The sequence below is a fragment of the Bombina bombina genome, chromosome 12, assembly GCF_027579735.1.
Source record: "Bombina bombina isolate aBomBom1 chromosome 12, aBomBom1.pri, whole genome shotgun sequence".
Lineage (NCBI taxonomy): Eukaryota > Metazoa > Chordata > Amphibia > Anura > Bombinatoridae > Bombina > Bombina bombina.
Genome location: NC_069510.1, coordinates 16,091,507 through 16,107,057, shown reverse-complemented (window position 1 = coordinate 16,107,057; position 15,551 = coordinate 16,091,507). Strand labels below are relative to the sequence as shown.

Genomic DNA, 15,551 nt, shown 5'->3' with positions numbered 1-15,551 from the left:
CTTTTCTTTTGGCAACAATAATTTACAGCAATCAGCCCATGGCCTGAGACATTTATTCTGCTCTTAAAATGAGATGTAAGTAAATGTTAAAAGGATTTGCTATACATTATACTACATGTTTTTTAAGTTTGTACATATTTTTTCCCTTATAAAGGTGGTGAGAGAGTGCATGCATCATCCTGGGAATTAAACTCCTGGCCACTAGGAGGAGGCAAAGATTCCCAAAACTCCAAGAGCTATTAATCCCTCCCACCTCACTGGTATGCCAGTCTTATCTTTGCCTCCACAGGAGGTTTTGTTTCTCTTTGGATTTTTTTCTGCCAACAGAGCTTCTGAGGTGTCTGCTCTTTCTTGTGAAGCCTCCTTAATTTGGAGATTGTTTTTCTGTCTCTTTGATCTAATCCAAAAAAATCTGAAGAGATAATTTTTCCTAATTTAGATGTAGTAACAGATTTAAGCTACAAAGGATTTCAGACAATCCTCAAGTTTGTTTATTAATTTCTCTGGTCCCTGAAAAGATCAGAAGGCTGCAGCCATTAATTTAGCTTCCTGGTTGAAGCTTTGATCCACAAGGCTTACTTGGAGGTGGGAAAGCCACTACAGCCCATTCTACTAGATCAGTTTCTACTTCTTGGGCTTTCAAGAATGAGACGTCTGTTGAACAAATTTACAAGGCAGCAACATGGTCATCCTTACATACCTTAACTATATTCTACCATTTTGATGTTTTTGCTTCTTCTGAAGTGGATTTTGGTAGGAAAGTCCTCCAGGCAGTAGTGTCTGCCTAGCAAAAAAATTATTTTCTCCTGCTTAAATTACTTTTGGACTCCACAGCTTGGGTGTTAGTTCCCAGGAGTAATTGCTCGTAGACTCTCAGCACCTTTATGAAATAAAACAACATTTATGTTTACCTGATCATTTATTTTTTTTCTTCATGGTTGTAAGAGTCCACGAGACTCAAAAAATAAATAAATTATGTGACGGAAGTTTTAGTTTGCACCTAGTTTTTGCTACGTTGTCTTTTCCTGCCTTTCTACTTCTCCTTGCTCGGCTATATGTCAGACTGGCATACCAGAGAGGTGGGATGGATTAAGTGCTCTTGGAGTTTTGGGAATCCTTGCCTACTCCTAGGGGCCAGGAAGTGAATTCCCATGAGTAATGCCTTGTGGAATGTCACCACTGTGAAAGAAATTAATTCATCTTGTAAGCATAAATTTTGTTTTTTAATTAAGGGAGATAAAATTTAAAATTGACTGTTTATGATTCAGATAGAGCAGGCCATGTTAAGAAACTTTTAACTTGACAAATTCACTTCTGTTTGTATTTCATTCTCTCTGTATCCTTTGTTGAAAAGCGTACCTAGGTAGGCTCAGGAGCCGTAATGCACAACTGAATGCTAGTTCGGTTTGGCTGCTACATGCCTCTTGTCATGGCTTAAGCAGATGTGTTCAGCTAGTCCCCAGTGCAATAATAAAATGCTCTAATTTGTCCTTTTTATACTGCAGCAAATGCAGACCTTTACTGTGTCTTCTCAATTTGTTTACAACTATGTGTGCTCATATTGATGTTTGAAGCACTTTGCTGACATTGGTGATGGCAGAGTCACATTCAACCTCTGCAAATAGTTCTCAGTGCTGCAAGGTAATACACAGAGTTAAACTGATATACACTGGAAATTGTATTCACCGTAAAATATTATTGACGAATAATAAAAAAACAAGCAAAAAAAACCCCAAATCTTTGTAATACACTTTCATTATTTATTTTGCTGCTTTTCCTGCAATTTTTGTAAGAAAAAGGTAGTGTTTCCTACAACCCCCCCAATAGGTTGGAGTACATTTCCTAACGCTCCTGCATGCTGCCCAGTGATTGGTTGACATGTGCATGAGCTCATGTATAACTGTCCCTAATAATGAAAGAAAGCAGGATAATAAGATCAGGAAACATTTTAAGAGGTGTGTATGTGGTCCTACAAATCTAATTATTTTTACCAGCACAATTAGTGAATTTATAAGGCATTTAGGAGATTACTGTGATTAGAGTCTGGAACTAATATTGCACAAGATGAACTGCAGGTGAAAATCGTTACTTAGAAGGCTGTACCAGAACCAAAGTGTAGGGAGAAGGCGGGAGAATTGTCAAGAAACAGACAAAAGTCAGCAACAGGTTTCACTGTCCATCGTTCTAACAAGTATCAGGCCAGAGATGTAATCCAGGATGTAAGCTGAAGCCAAAACTAGTAGGGCAGGTCAAGAACGCCAGAACTTCTATAAACAATCTAGAAGAAGAGTGATCATCAAGGGCCTTTTAATACTCGCCCAGCAGGTCTTAGAGCCAACTGTGTCACAAGGTCACTTCTGGCTCTAAGGGTACAAATAGCAGTACGCTTAGCACAGGTTACCAAGTCTGGGCTATTAGTAGAAAAAACTGTAGATTTTGCCAACAAAGCAACTGTTTTAATGCTTTAAAACTTAGTTTGCATGCAGGTGTCTCCCAGTGTATTGATTGTATATATAACATTACTTTCATGTAAGGAGTTTCAGCTCTCTGTCTCTGGAATACAAGTTAATTGGAGTTTCCCCCAGAAGCCTGTGACATTTATGCACAAATGATATTGTTGAAGTCACAGTTTTTCCATAGATATTCGACCAGGGGAAACATTTGTAATTAAGGACCTATTATATTGTAATTGTAATAAAGGTTCTATATGGAATAAGCTGTGTTAGCTATAGTATACAATGTGCCCACAAATTTGTAGACACCCCTTCTTCATTGTGTTATTTCAGCTACATCTACCAGGTGCATAAAATCAAGGACATAATTATGCCTACATTATTGTGCCACCATACTACAGAGCTCGGTGACTTTCAGTGTGGTACCATCATAGGAAGCACCTTTTAAGTTAGTTACAAATTTCAACTCTGTTATAGCTGCCCAGTCAACTTTAAGAAGTGGAAACATTTAGGCACACCGACTGGTAGGTATCACAAGCTCACAGAATTTTCTGTTCTCATGTGCAACACCCACTACTAAGTTCACAACTAACTCTAGATGCAACATCAGTATAAGAACTATTCATCAGGATAATCATTAAAATATTTTTCATGCATGTCATGTGCAATGAAGTGGCTGCAGTGATGGACCACTGATTTTGGAGAATTGGAAAGAGGTTCTCTGGAGTGATGGGCAACACATTGCCATCTGTCAGTCCGATGGTTGACTCTTGGTTTGAGGAGGTAATGAGAACAACTCATCGGGAGCATCATGAAATTGACTAACTCACCATGTGCAATCCCAAGCATTAACTGGAGTGGTGGATCAGTTATATTGGACTCTGGAGCAGTGGTTCACTGGCATTCTGATGGTTGACTCTTCACCAGTGGTTGCTATGAGAAAGCTACACCTGACTGCATAGTGCCACCTGTAAAGTTTGGTGGAGGAGTAGTTTGTGATGGGTTTTTTTATGGCAGAGGATAGGTCCCTGAGTTACGGTGAATGGGCATCTTAAAGCCATGCTAGACAATTCTGTGTGTCCAATACTGTGGAAGAAATTTAGAAAGGTCATCTTCTGTTTCAGCATGCCATTGCCCCTGTACACAAACTGAGGTCCGCACGGAAATGATTTGTCAAGGGCAGTGTGCAAGAACTTAATAGGCTTGTACATAACATTGACCTAAATCCTCTGGAAACATTTTGAAATCATTTTGATTGCTTACTGGGACCCAGACTTAATCGCTCTATATTGGGACAATATTCCAATATTTAGAGGAAAGTCTTCCCAAAAGAGGAATACATGTTCTAGCTGCTCTGTGTTAGTGTTCATCATTTTTATATGTTTTTATACTTGTGGCAACCTTTTTATATTAAAGTCATTATATATATTTATATATATATATATATATATATAGTGTGTGTGTGTGTGTGTGTTGGTGTTTAGATAATTGACACACAGTCTTAAAATTTTGGCCTCTTGTTTTATGTTATATTTTGCTCTGATAAATAAATTTTTTAGACACACAAGTCAAAACCATGTTTCTTTTAATTGTATTTTATTAAAATGAAAACCAATGCAAATAGTCACCAGGTTACAAAAGAAGCATAAAGTAACGGATAACATAACGTACATTTACATGAGTCACATCTGCACAGATTCATCTTTGGAAGCAAGAAAGTAAATTTATAATTGGTCGCTAAGCATCACAATACTTATTGCTCACTTGTTCAACCTATGACAATTAACACATTGCTCAAAAATCCATATAGTTAAAGGGACACTCAGGCTTTATTAAATTTTCATGATTGAGATAGAGCATGTAATTTTAAACAACTTTCCAATTTACTTCCATTAAAAAAAATGTGCACAGTCTTTTATATTTACACTTTTTTTGAGTTACCAGCTCCTACTGAGCATGTGCAAGAACTCAGACTATACGTATATGCATTTGTGATTGGCTGATTGCTATCACATGGTACAGGGGGAGTGGAAATATATATAACTTTAAAATGTGTTAGAAAAGAATCTACTACTCATTTGAAATTCAGAGTAAATGCTATTGTATTGTCTTGTTATCTTGCATTTGTTGATTATGCAAATCTGCTGTGTTTACTGGTCCTTTAAAAAGTTTTTTTAATGCCGTAATATATCAGTGTTCTACTATGAGTTATATACTGTTAGATTAGAAGGCACATAAAATCCTCACATTTTTAATTCATTATCCTTTGTAGAAAAGCATAGCTAGGTAGGCTTGGAAGCTGAGAGCTAGCTGTTGATTGGTGGCTGCACATACAGTATATACCTCTTGTCATTGATTTGCCAATGTGTTCAGCTAGCTCTCAGTAGTGCATTGCTGTTCCTTCAGTAAAGGATACCAATAGAATAAAGCAAAATTGATAACAGATGTATATGCTCTGTCTGAATCATGAAAGAAAATGTTTTGGTTTCACATCCCTTTAAGCATGTTGATATATATTATTAGATTTTTCTTTGCATGAAAAATTGAGATACTAATAAACTAATACAGCAGAACTGGTCTTGTACTGCCTATCGATGACCATTGACAGATACATCCTACAAATTATTTATTGTACCTATTAGCTATTGAGCAAAAGCATGCGCTACCTATAGCCAATATGCATTACCGGAATGCACAAAACTTCTACTGTTTTATTAGTTTCAATTTTTAATTTTAACAGTTTTTACATTTTTCAGGTTATAAAAAAAGAAAAAAATGTTTAAATGCTCATGGACGGCATCTTTTTTGTTTTAAATAAATAACCTTCCTACATGTTTATCCTGGTATCTACAGCAGCTCATTTGATTATAAATACTATGCAATAAGACAAAAAGGGTCACCCTTACCTGGTGCTGTGTACAACTGAATGTCACCTTACATAATATAAATAGCAAAATAAATTTTTATATTATTAATCCTATAGATATCTTACACGGGCTGTTGTACAACTGAATGTCAACTTACATAATATAAATAGCAAAATACATTTTTATATTATTTATCCTATAGATATCTTACACTTTTTGGATATAGAAAAAAAAGTTTGAGTTTGTTTAACCTTTTCTAGAACTGTGGCATATTTTGAGTTGCAACCCCTTGTGTTCTGTAGAAGACAACATATTTCATTCCAGATGCAATAGATTGTAGGCGTTTGATTGAAAAGTGAGCATATGTGAAATTTGCTATTTCTGGTGTAGTTGGTGTTGCAGATGTATATTTGCTGGTGTAGTAGTCTGCAGAATTTCTACAGGTATTTTATTTAGGTTTAATTAAACTGCAGGCATGTGATTACAAACAGAATACCTCAGATATTTAACTTCATACAGAACAGATAAGGAACCATACAGAACAGATAAGGAACGTTTCACTGCAGGAGGAGTGTTCTTCAGATTTTTAGAATTTATTACAATCAATTCACTTAGACATACTCAGTTGGGCATCGAGTGAGCATTTCACGACACAGTCTAGTTAATGTTAACAAGAGTAGGGCCAGCAGATTGTGTGCGTTCCTGGCATGAACACTCTGACACTGGTTGCAGAAGCTTCTGTTTGATTTGTGGTAATGGCTGAAGCTCCCAATCACCCTGCGGAAGCAAGATATACCTTATTAAACAACAAACTCCACTGATTGCCACCAAAAATAGGCCCCATTAGGACATCCGCCTGCTTTAGTCTAACCATTCTCAACTGTCCTTGACTTGTCTCTAAACCAAGCACCTCCATCTAGTTTTCTAACCCTACAGTAATTGTGTTTCTGGGACCCTAACACATCTGGGGTTTAAGCCCAGTAAAGACATTAATACAGTCCATTAGCGTATCATGTCCGACAGACATCGTTGAATGCGGACAGTGAACTGCTTGTGCAATGCCGCCCCCTGCAGATTCGGGGCCAATTGGCCGCTAGCAGGGGGTGTCAATCAACCCGATCGTATGAGATCCGGGTTGATTGCTGTACGCCACTCAGAGGTGGCGGATCCAGTTAAAGAGCAGCAGTCTTAAGACCGCTGCATCTTAACTCCTGTCTCCAGCTAGCCTAAAGGCTTGTGTGGAAACAAGGCGGGTTGGCCCCATTCAGGGCATAGTAAATCGTCCCCATTGTTTTTACTTCTTTCTCTTCTCCCTCTCTCTATCTTTTCTCTTATACTTATCTTTCTTCTCCACCCTCTCTCCATTATTTCTTCCCCTTCTCTCTCTCCCTTCTGCGCTTTCTCTCCTTCTCTCTGTCTCTCCCTCACTTCTCCTTTTCTCCTTCACACCATTCTCTCCCCCTTCTCTCTCTCCCTTCTGCGCTTTCTCTCCTTCTCTCTGTCTCTCCCTCACTTCTCCTTTTCTCCTTCACACCATTCTCTCACTCTCCCCCTTCTCTCTCTCCCTTCTGCGCTTTCTCTCCTTCTCTCTGTCTCTCCCTCACTTCTCCTTTTCTCCTTCACACCATTCTCTCACTCTCCCCCTTCTCTCTCTCCCTTCTGCGCTTTCTCTCCTTCTCTCTGTCTCTCCCTCACTTCTCCTTTTCTCCTTCACACCATTCTCTCACTCTCCCCCTTCTCTCTCTCCCTTCTGCACTTTCTCTCCTTCTCTCTGTCTCTCCCTTCTCTCCCTCACTTCTCTTTTTCTCCTTCACACCATTCTCCCACTCTCCTCCTTCTCTTTCTCCCTTCTGCCCTGTCTCTCCTTCTCTCTGTCTCTCCTCACCATTCTCTCCCCCTTCATTTTCTCCCTTCTGCTCTGTCTCTCCTTCTGCTCTGTCTCTCCTTCACACCATTCTCTCACTCTCCCCCTTCTCTCTCTCCCTTCTGCGCTTTCTCTCCTTCTCTCTGTCTCTCCCTCACTTCTCCTTTTCTCCTTCACACCATTCTCTCACTCTCCCCCTTCTCTCTCTCCCTTCTGCGCTTTCTCTCCTTCTCTCTGTCTCTCCCTCACTTCTCCTTTTCTCCTTCACACCATTCTCTCCCCCTTCTCTCTCTCCCTTCTGCGCTTTCTCTCCTTCTCTCTGTCTCTCCCTCACTTCTCCTTTTCTCCTTCACACCATTCTCTCCCCCTTCATTTTCTCCCTTCTGCTCTGTCTCTCCTTCTCACCATTCTCTCACTCTTCCCCTTCTCTCTCTCCCTTCTGCGCTTTCTCTCCTTCTCTCTGTCTCTCCCTCACTTCTCCTTTTCTCCTTCACACCATTCTCTCCCCCTTCTCTCTCTCCCTTCTGCGCTTTCTCTCCTTCTCTCTGTCTCTCCCTCACTTCTCCTTTTCTCCTTCACACCATTCTCTCACTCTCCCCCTTCTCTCTCTCCCTTCTGCGCTTTCTCTCCTTCTCTCTGTCTCTCCCTCACTTCTCCTTTTCTCCTTCACACCATTCTCTCACTCTCCCCCTTCTCTCTCTCCCTTCTGCACTTTCTCTCCTTCTCTCTGTCTCTCCCTTCTCTCCCTCACTTCTCTTTTTCTCCTTCACACCATTCTCCCACTCTCCTCCTTCTCTTTCTCCCTTCTGCCCTGTCTCTCCTTCTCTCTGTCTCTCCTTCTCACCATTCTCTCCCCCTTCATTTTCTCCCTTCTGCTCTGTCTCTCCTTCTGCTCTGTCTCTCCTTCTCACCATTCTCTCACTCTTCCCCTTCTCTCTCTCCCTTCTGACCTGTCCCTCCTCTCTGTCTCTCCTCACCATTCTCTCCCCCTTCTCTCTCTCCCTTCTGCTCTGTCTCTCCTCACCATTCTCTCATTCTCCCCCTTCTCTTTCTCCCTTCTGCCCTGTCTCTCTCTTCTCCCTTCTCTCTTTTTTTCACTCTCCCTGCTTTGGTGAATACAAATGATACCTCACCATCAATGTAAATATAGCATATAACTCTTATGCGGTAATTCTGTAGAATGTAAGGTGGTTTGTATTCATCTACATAATCAATACTGCATAGAAATCCCATCTTTTAATAAATTCCTTTCAAACACCTTCCCACAACTCAGGAGAGAGCAATATTTTACTTTGATGGAAAACACTTATTTTCTATTATGAGCCAAAAAAAAAAAGCCAAAAATATCCACCCACACTGCAGAGCGAGCGATACTGTGTTTATTCTCTCACTTGCAGCGGGGGTGTAGCGCACATTAGCTGTGTTTATCCCAAAAAGATTACTTGTTCCTTCCCCATGGGAAAACATTTCACCCAGCTCAGAGTTTGAAAACAAAGAATGTTACAAAGGCAAATAGAATTTAAGTATAGTATAGAATTGCAATGCGAAAAGATTAGAGAATAATCACTTATGAGTCTATCACATAAAAACCAGGGGAATTGGAGTAACGGAGAATTCCCTTTCCTTACTGACTTTGCAAAGATCATATAACAAAATTGCTTAATTAGGATCTTTAATTACAGATTGGATACTCTGAAGCTTAGCTATGACGTAGGCCTTAAATATTAAAGCGACATAAAAGTAAAAAATTAAACTTTCATGATTCAGATAGAACAAGGAATTTAAAGAAACTTTTCAATTGATCACTATTTTCACATTTACTTTGTTTTCTTAGTACCATTTGTTGAAGAGCGTGCCTAGGTAGGCTCAGTAGCATGCACGTGACCTGAACATATATGGCAGCATTATTTTCAACAACATTTGTAACAATGTTATGTATTGTTGTAACCACTCCTCTTCTAGAGCTCAACAATATATAACATTGTTAAAAGCAGACACACTATACCTAGGTATGCTCTTCAACAAAGGATACTGAAAGAAATTAAGTACATTTGATATTATAAGTGATTTGGAAAGCTGCTTAAGATTCTATGCTCTATCTGAAACATGAAAGTTTAATTTTGACTTTTATGCCCCTTTAAATATTGTGTTCTTATTAAAGGAATATAAAGATCAAAAATGAAATGCACATGGATGCATTTCAATTTTATATAGAAGCATTTTTCTCATTTACTTTCATTAGCAAAAACGCTTCTAGTAAAAGTTTTTACTGTTTTACTTCAGCATACGCACATATCTCCTGTGAGGGCTCCTGCCCCAGTATTTAATCGCCAAACCTTCTCAGAGGGTCAGCAGTGGCTTGTATGACACAAATTACGTTTCCAGAAGCGATACACACTACAGCCACTGCTCTGAGAATACATAGTGTTATCCCTTTAATAAATGTATATTGGTTTGGCTCAATTTTAAAATCGTTCTTAAAGAACAGTTCACATCATATTTTATAAGGGTTTGTGTATTTTTGAAAATGAGAAATTGTTATTGAACACAGATAATGTTTGGAACATCCAACTGCAAGAGGTGATTGAATATTCCAATAAAAGATACCACAAGCTGCTGAAAACAATATTTGATTTAGAATCACTACAATAGCTGAGCGGTGTGGATCCACTTCAAGAAGACTATGAGCTTCACATAAGTTATTTTGACATAAGTTTCTGGATATATGGTAACCTATTCAGAATGACAACCAATTGCTATCTAATTTATGTTGCACCAAATACTAAGCTATAACTCCAATAAAAACTTACAGGGAAACGAATAGCAGAAGACTGGTTGCAGTGCATGGAGATGGGTGCAAATTCATAAAGGGAATTCAACATCTGGCTACTAAAGGAATTCCATGAGACCTCATTGAACTGTTTAGTGACAGCTGCATGGTCCGGTAGGTTGGAACATATGTCATCATCACTATTAAACCTGTAAAGAGACCAGTAGTTGTTAGTAGGATTTGCACCGTTAGAAAAACTCCTAATTACTGTTTAAGTATTATGGAGATTTTGTTTGTTGAATACAGTAAGAATGTGATATATTGTTTTATCAGTGCACCAATCAACTGTGTGCTTTTACCTAATCTAGGAATGTCATCAATATATTGTACCCAGTTATAACATGAGACAGAATAAACTGCTAGTATCACCATTGTGTTCATATTTGTAAGATATTTTATGTGGTGAGCAGAAAATGTTATTACTGTTGCTCAAAGATCCTTCTGTGTCCAACTACTGAACCCCAAGCAAGGCAGTATTAACAGAGGGTAATAGAGGGCAATACTCATTTATATAGAGACTCCACTTTGTCCTATATTTCTTACCTGGTTATCAGACCAAAGTACTTTTGTAAATAGCCTTCATCCACGTTGCTTTTACAGAGTTCCAATTTAGTTTGTGGATAATAATGAACATAGTTCACACACATCTCATCTGTGATACTAAATCCCCCCTGCCAAAGAGAACATATGTAAGTGTGGATATTACCTATACAACTTTGTGCCTTGGTATGTTTCTTCATGTTACACTAGGTTAATAAATTAACACCAAAGATTACATATGATAATCAGTAACAAAACCTTACTCCCAAAACAAATGCCCTTACCTATAAACAGCACATAATAATCTAAACTGGTTTACTGCACATATGAATTAATAGTATAGTATAGTGGTATGATCTGAGGTTTGATGTGGGTGTATAGCTGATAAAGGGTCTGCTGGTCCAGGGGTCTGACGTCAGGTCGGATGTAGTCATGTGGTTAACAGGCTGCAGGGCTAGGGGTCTGACCTCAGATCTGATGTAGTCATGTTGTTAACAGGCTGCAGGGCTAGGGGTCTGACCTCAGGTCTGATGTAGTCATTTGGTTACCAGGCTGCTGACCTCAGGTCTGATGTAGTCATGTGGTTAACAGGCTGCAGGGCTAGGGGTCTGACCTCAGATCTGATGTAGTCATGTTGTTAACAGGCTGCAGGGCTAGGGGTCTGACCTCAGTTCTGATGTACTCATGTTGTTAACAGGCTGCAGGGCTAGGGGTCTGACCTCAAGTCTGATGTAGTCATGTAGTTAACAGGCTGCAGGGCTAGGGGTTTGACCTCAAGTCTGATGTAGTCATGTGGTTAACAGGCTGCAGGGCTAGGGTCTGACCTCAAGTCTGATGTAGTCATGTAGTTAACAGGCTGCAGGGCTAGGGGTCTGACCTCAGGTCTGATGTAGTCATGTGGTTAACAGGCTGTAGGGCTAGGGGTCTAACCTCAGGTCTGATGTAGTCATGAGGTTACCAGGCTGCAGGGCTAGGGGTCTGACCTCAGGTCTGATGTAGTCATTTGGTTAATAGGCTGCATAGTATAGTGGTATGATCTGAGGTTTGATGTGGGTGTATAGCTGATAAAGGGTCTGCTGGTCCAGGGGTCTGACGTCAGGTCGGATGTAGTCATGTGGTTAACAGGCTGCAGGGCTAGGGGTCTGACCTCAGATCTGATGTAGTCATGTTGTTAACAGGCTGCAGGGCTAGGGGTCTGACCTCAGGTCTGATGTAGTCATTTGGTTACCAGGCTGCTGACCTCAGGTCTGATGTAGTCATGTGGTTAACAGGCTGCAGGGCTAGGGGTCTGACCTCAGATCTGATGTAGTCATGTTGTTAACAGGCTGCAGGGCTAGGGGTCTGACCTCAGTTCTGATGTACTCATGTTGTTAACAGGCTGCAGGGCTAGGGGTCTGACCTCAAGTCTGATGTAGTCATGTAGTTAACAGGCTGCAGGGCTAGGGGTTTGACCTCAAGTCTGATGTAGTCATGTGGTTAACAGGCTGCAGGGCTAGGGTCTGACCTCAAGTCTGATGTAGTCATGTAGTTAACAGGCTGCAGGGCTAGGGGTCTGACCTCATGCCTGATGTAGTCATGTAGTTAACAGGCTGCAGGGCTAGGGGTCTGACCTCGTCTGATGTAGTCATGTGGTTAACAGGCTGCAGGGCTAGGGGTCTGACCTCAGGTCTGATGTAGTCATGTGGTTAACAGGCTGCAGGGCTAGGGGTCTGACCTCAGGTCTGATGTAGTCATGTGGTTAACAGGCTGCAGGGCTAGGGGTCTGACCTAAAGTCTGATGTAGTCATGTGGTTAACAGACTGCAGGGCTAGGGGCCTGACCTCAGGTCTGATGTAGTCATGTGGTTAACAGGCTGTAGGGCTAGGGGTCTAACCTCAGGTCTGATGTAGTCATGTGGTTACCAGGCTGCAGGGCTAGGGGTCTGACCTCAGGTTTGATGTAGTCATTTGGTTAATAGGCTGCAAGGCTAGGGGTCTGACCTCAGGTCTGATGTAGTCATTTGGTTACCAGGCTGCAAGGCTAGGGGTCTGACCTCAGGTCTGATGTAGTCATGTGGTTAACAGGCTGCAGGGCTAGGGGTCTGACATCAGGTCTGATGTAGTCATGTGGTTAGAATACAAACATGAGGAAGAGCAGCTTGTGGAGCACAGCTGATCCTCATTTTTTTGTATTCTCATTCAGTCTTTTGGAGTCAGAGGAAGAAGTTTGCTTATTCAAGTAGCGCAAATACACTGTTTTTGTCTAAAATTTGTAGTCATGTGGTTAACAGGCTGCAGGGCTAGGGGTCTGACCTCAGGTCTAAAGTAGTCATGTGGTTAACAGGCTGTAGGGCTAGGGGTCTGACCTCAAGTCTGATGTAGTCATGTGGTTAATAGGCTACAGGGCTAGGGGTCTGACCTCAGGTCTGATGTAGTCATGTGGTTACCAGGCTGCAGGGCTAGGGGTCTGACCTCAGGTTTGATGTAGTCATGTGGTTAACAAACTGCAGGGCTAGGGGTCTGACCTCAGGTTTGATGTAGTCATGTGGTTAATAGGCTGCAGGGCTAGGGGTCTGAACTCATGTCTAAAGTAGTCAAGCTACAGGGCTAGGGGTCTGAACTCAGGTCTGATGTAGTCATGTGGTTAACAGGCTGCAGGGCTAGGGGTCTGACCTCAGGTTTGATGTAGTCATGTGGTTAATAGACTGCAGGGCTAGGGGTCTGAACTCAGGTCTGATGTAGTCATGTGGTTAATAGGCTGCAGGGCTAGGGGTCTGAACTCAGGTCTGATGTAGTCATGTGGTTAACAGGCTGCAGGGCTAGGGGTCTGACCTCAGGTTTGATGTAGTCATGTGGTTAATAGGCTGCAGGGCTAGGGGTCTGAACTCAGGTCTGATGTAGTCATGTGGTTAATAGGCTGCAGGGCTAGGGGTCTGACCTCAGGTTTGATGTAGGCATGTGGTTAACAGGCTGCAGGGCTAGGGGTCTGACCTCAGGTTTGATGTAGTCATGTGGTTAATAGGCTGCAGGGCTAGGGGTCTGAACTGATGTCTAAAGTAGTCAAGCTGCAGGGCTAGGTTTTGACGTGTGTATGTGACCGCCAGAACTTTAAGCCTGTACTTCTTCATCATGTACAATTACTTGTTTCCATCAACAATCTGAACCATTGCTTTTGGCTTAAGTTGTGATAGACTGCTTATAAATTCCTTTATATTTAAAAGGACATTATAGTCAAACACGAATAAACCTGTTTTAGATAAAGTAAACAATAATGCTATATACATTATATACATTTTACCTTATTTTGGCCTTTTTTAAACGATTCCCCTGAAACTACACTGTCACCTGTCTATAATACACCACTCGCAAATGTATTGTGACTTTGCCATTAACATGGAGAAGTGAGTGCCTGACACTTGTGGTTGTATTAAGTTTAAAAGATCAGCCATGTTTTCCTGGACACTTATGAGTAACTCCACGGGCGTTAACACAATGCTATCTATATGGCACACATGAACTAACACCCTCTAGCTGTGAAAAACTGTCAAATGCAATGAGATATAAGGCGGCCTTCAAGGGCTTAGAAATTAGCATATAAGCCTACCTAGGTTTAGCTTTCAACTAAGAATACCAAGAGAACAAAACAAATTTGATGATAAAAGTGAACTGAAAAGTTGTTTAAAATCACATGCCCTATCTGAATCATGAAAGTTTAATTTTGACTAGACTGTCCCTTTATTGAAAAAATGCCTGAAAGTAAATAATATGTATAAGAGGGTGAAAATGGATGTAATGTTTGTGTTGCTTTGTGTGAGCTAAACTATACAGATATTGTGCAGTGAAATCCATCTACTGACTCACAACATAATCATGTAATGTGCCTTTTTTATTAGATATCTATTAGTGAGATCAGAGTGTGATGTAACACATTGTATCTTGTACACATATGTAGGCGCTTTATACCATCTGGTTAGAGTTTAAGATGATAGTTGGAAATGTCTGACACTATAAAGAGAGAGGTTTATGTAATTCGGGTAGTGAGCGTAATTAAGGACCCCAGAGATTTCAATGAAAGGCTCTGAAACGCTTGCATTAAGTGAACTCTTACCACGGTAGCTCTGCTCCTGTCTTCTGTATTGTAAGTGCAGCTTGTTAGAAGTACGTCCCCCTGTGAATTAAAGACCGGGGTTAGTTCTGCTTTCTCTCTGCAAAGCTTAAATGGATTTGTTAACCCTTAAAAATAACTACCTGGTCTGCAGGTTTAATTGCCAGATACATTGCTGTGTAAAGTACATTTACTTGGATATAATTAAATGTTTTAAAACTTTCTGGGGTTTTTTTTGTTTTGTTTTATCTGTCACCAGGTCAGAAATGTATTTATGTTCATGATTATAGTGCAAGTTGACTAAAAGAACTATTGAGCTCTGCTCATCTCCAGATGAGCAATTCACTTTCCTAGTTTTCTAGAAACAGTTCTATGTCTGCTGCACCAGCTGTTGGTTGAATCCCAATGAAAAGTAAAGATGTTTCTGGTAACATGAGATCTTGAAAAAAATGCAAAGGGTTGTCTTATAAGAACACTAAAATCACCAAACAATGCTGGACATTATGTATTCAAATCAAATATTAGTCTTAGTATAATATGGAAAATATTTTATATTAGTTTAAAATATTAAAAAAATGAGAGGAAAAATAAATAATAATGAGCACCACATGTTTTAAGATAGGGCTCTCTTATATCCTATGCTGAGGACAGTTAGGGACAGTAATCAAACAACGGTTGTGTAGAATGCAGCAGTATTCAACATATGAAGTTTGCAATTCCATTTCTAATGTAAATTGGAAAATACACATTTCACAGTTCAATTCAGAAAACAATTAGCAAAATAAATAATAATTTTACAACTTTTTTTTAGCAACACATAAAACAGTTTATATTACAATAAATTCCCTTTAATTACATTAAAATAAGACATAGGTCATCTGATTTTGTTAAATACAAATATGAGCACAATATAT

General features: G+C 40.1%; 1 protein-coding gene across 1 annotated transcript in view; it reads right to left on the bottom strand.

Moving 5' to 3' along the window:
* Positions 1–4,032: 4,032 nt before the first annotated feature.
* Positions 4,033–15,551, bottom strand: part of DBH (dopamine beta-hydroxylase) — a 110,855-nt gene continuing 99,336 nt past the window's right edge. Inside the window, exons 9-12 of the mRNA XM_053696239.1 lie at positions 14,641–14,700; positions 10,558–10,685; positions 9,995–10,163; positions 4,033–6,097 (exon numbers count right to left, since the gene is read on the bottom strand). Of these exons, the coding sequence (XP_053552214.1) occupies positions 5,978–6,097; positions 9,995–10,163; positions 10,558–10,685; positions 14,641–14,700 (477 nt within the window). The 3' untranslated portion in view covers positions 4,033–5,977. The remainder of the gene's footprint in view (positions 6,098–9,994; positions 10,164–10,557; positions 10,686–14,640; positions 14,701–15,551) is intronic.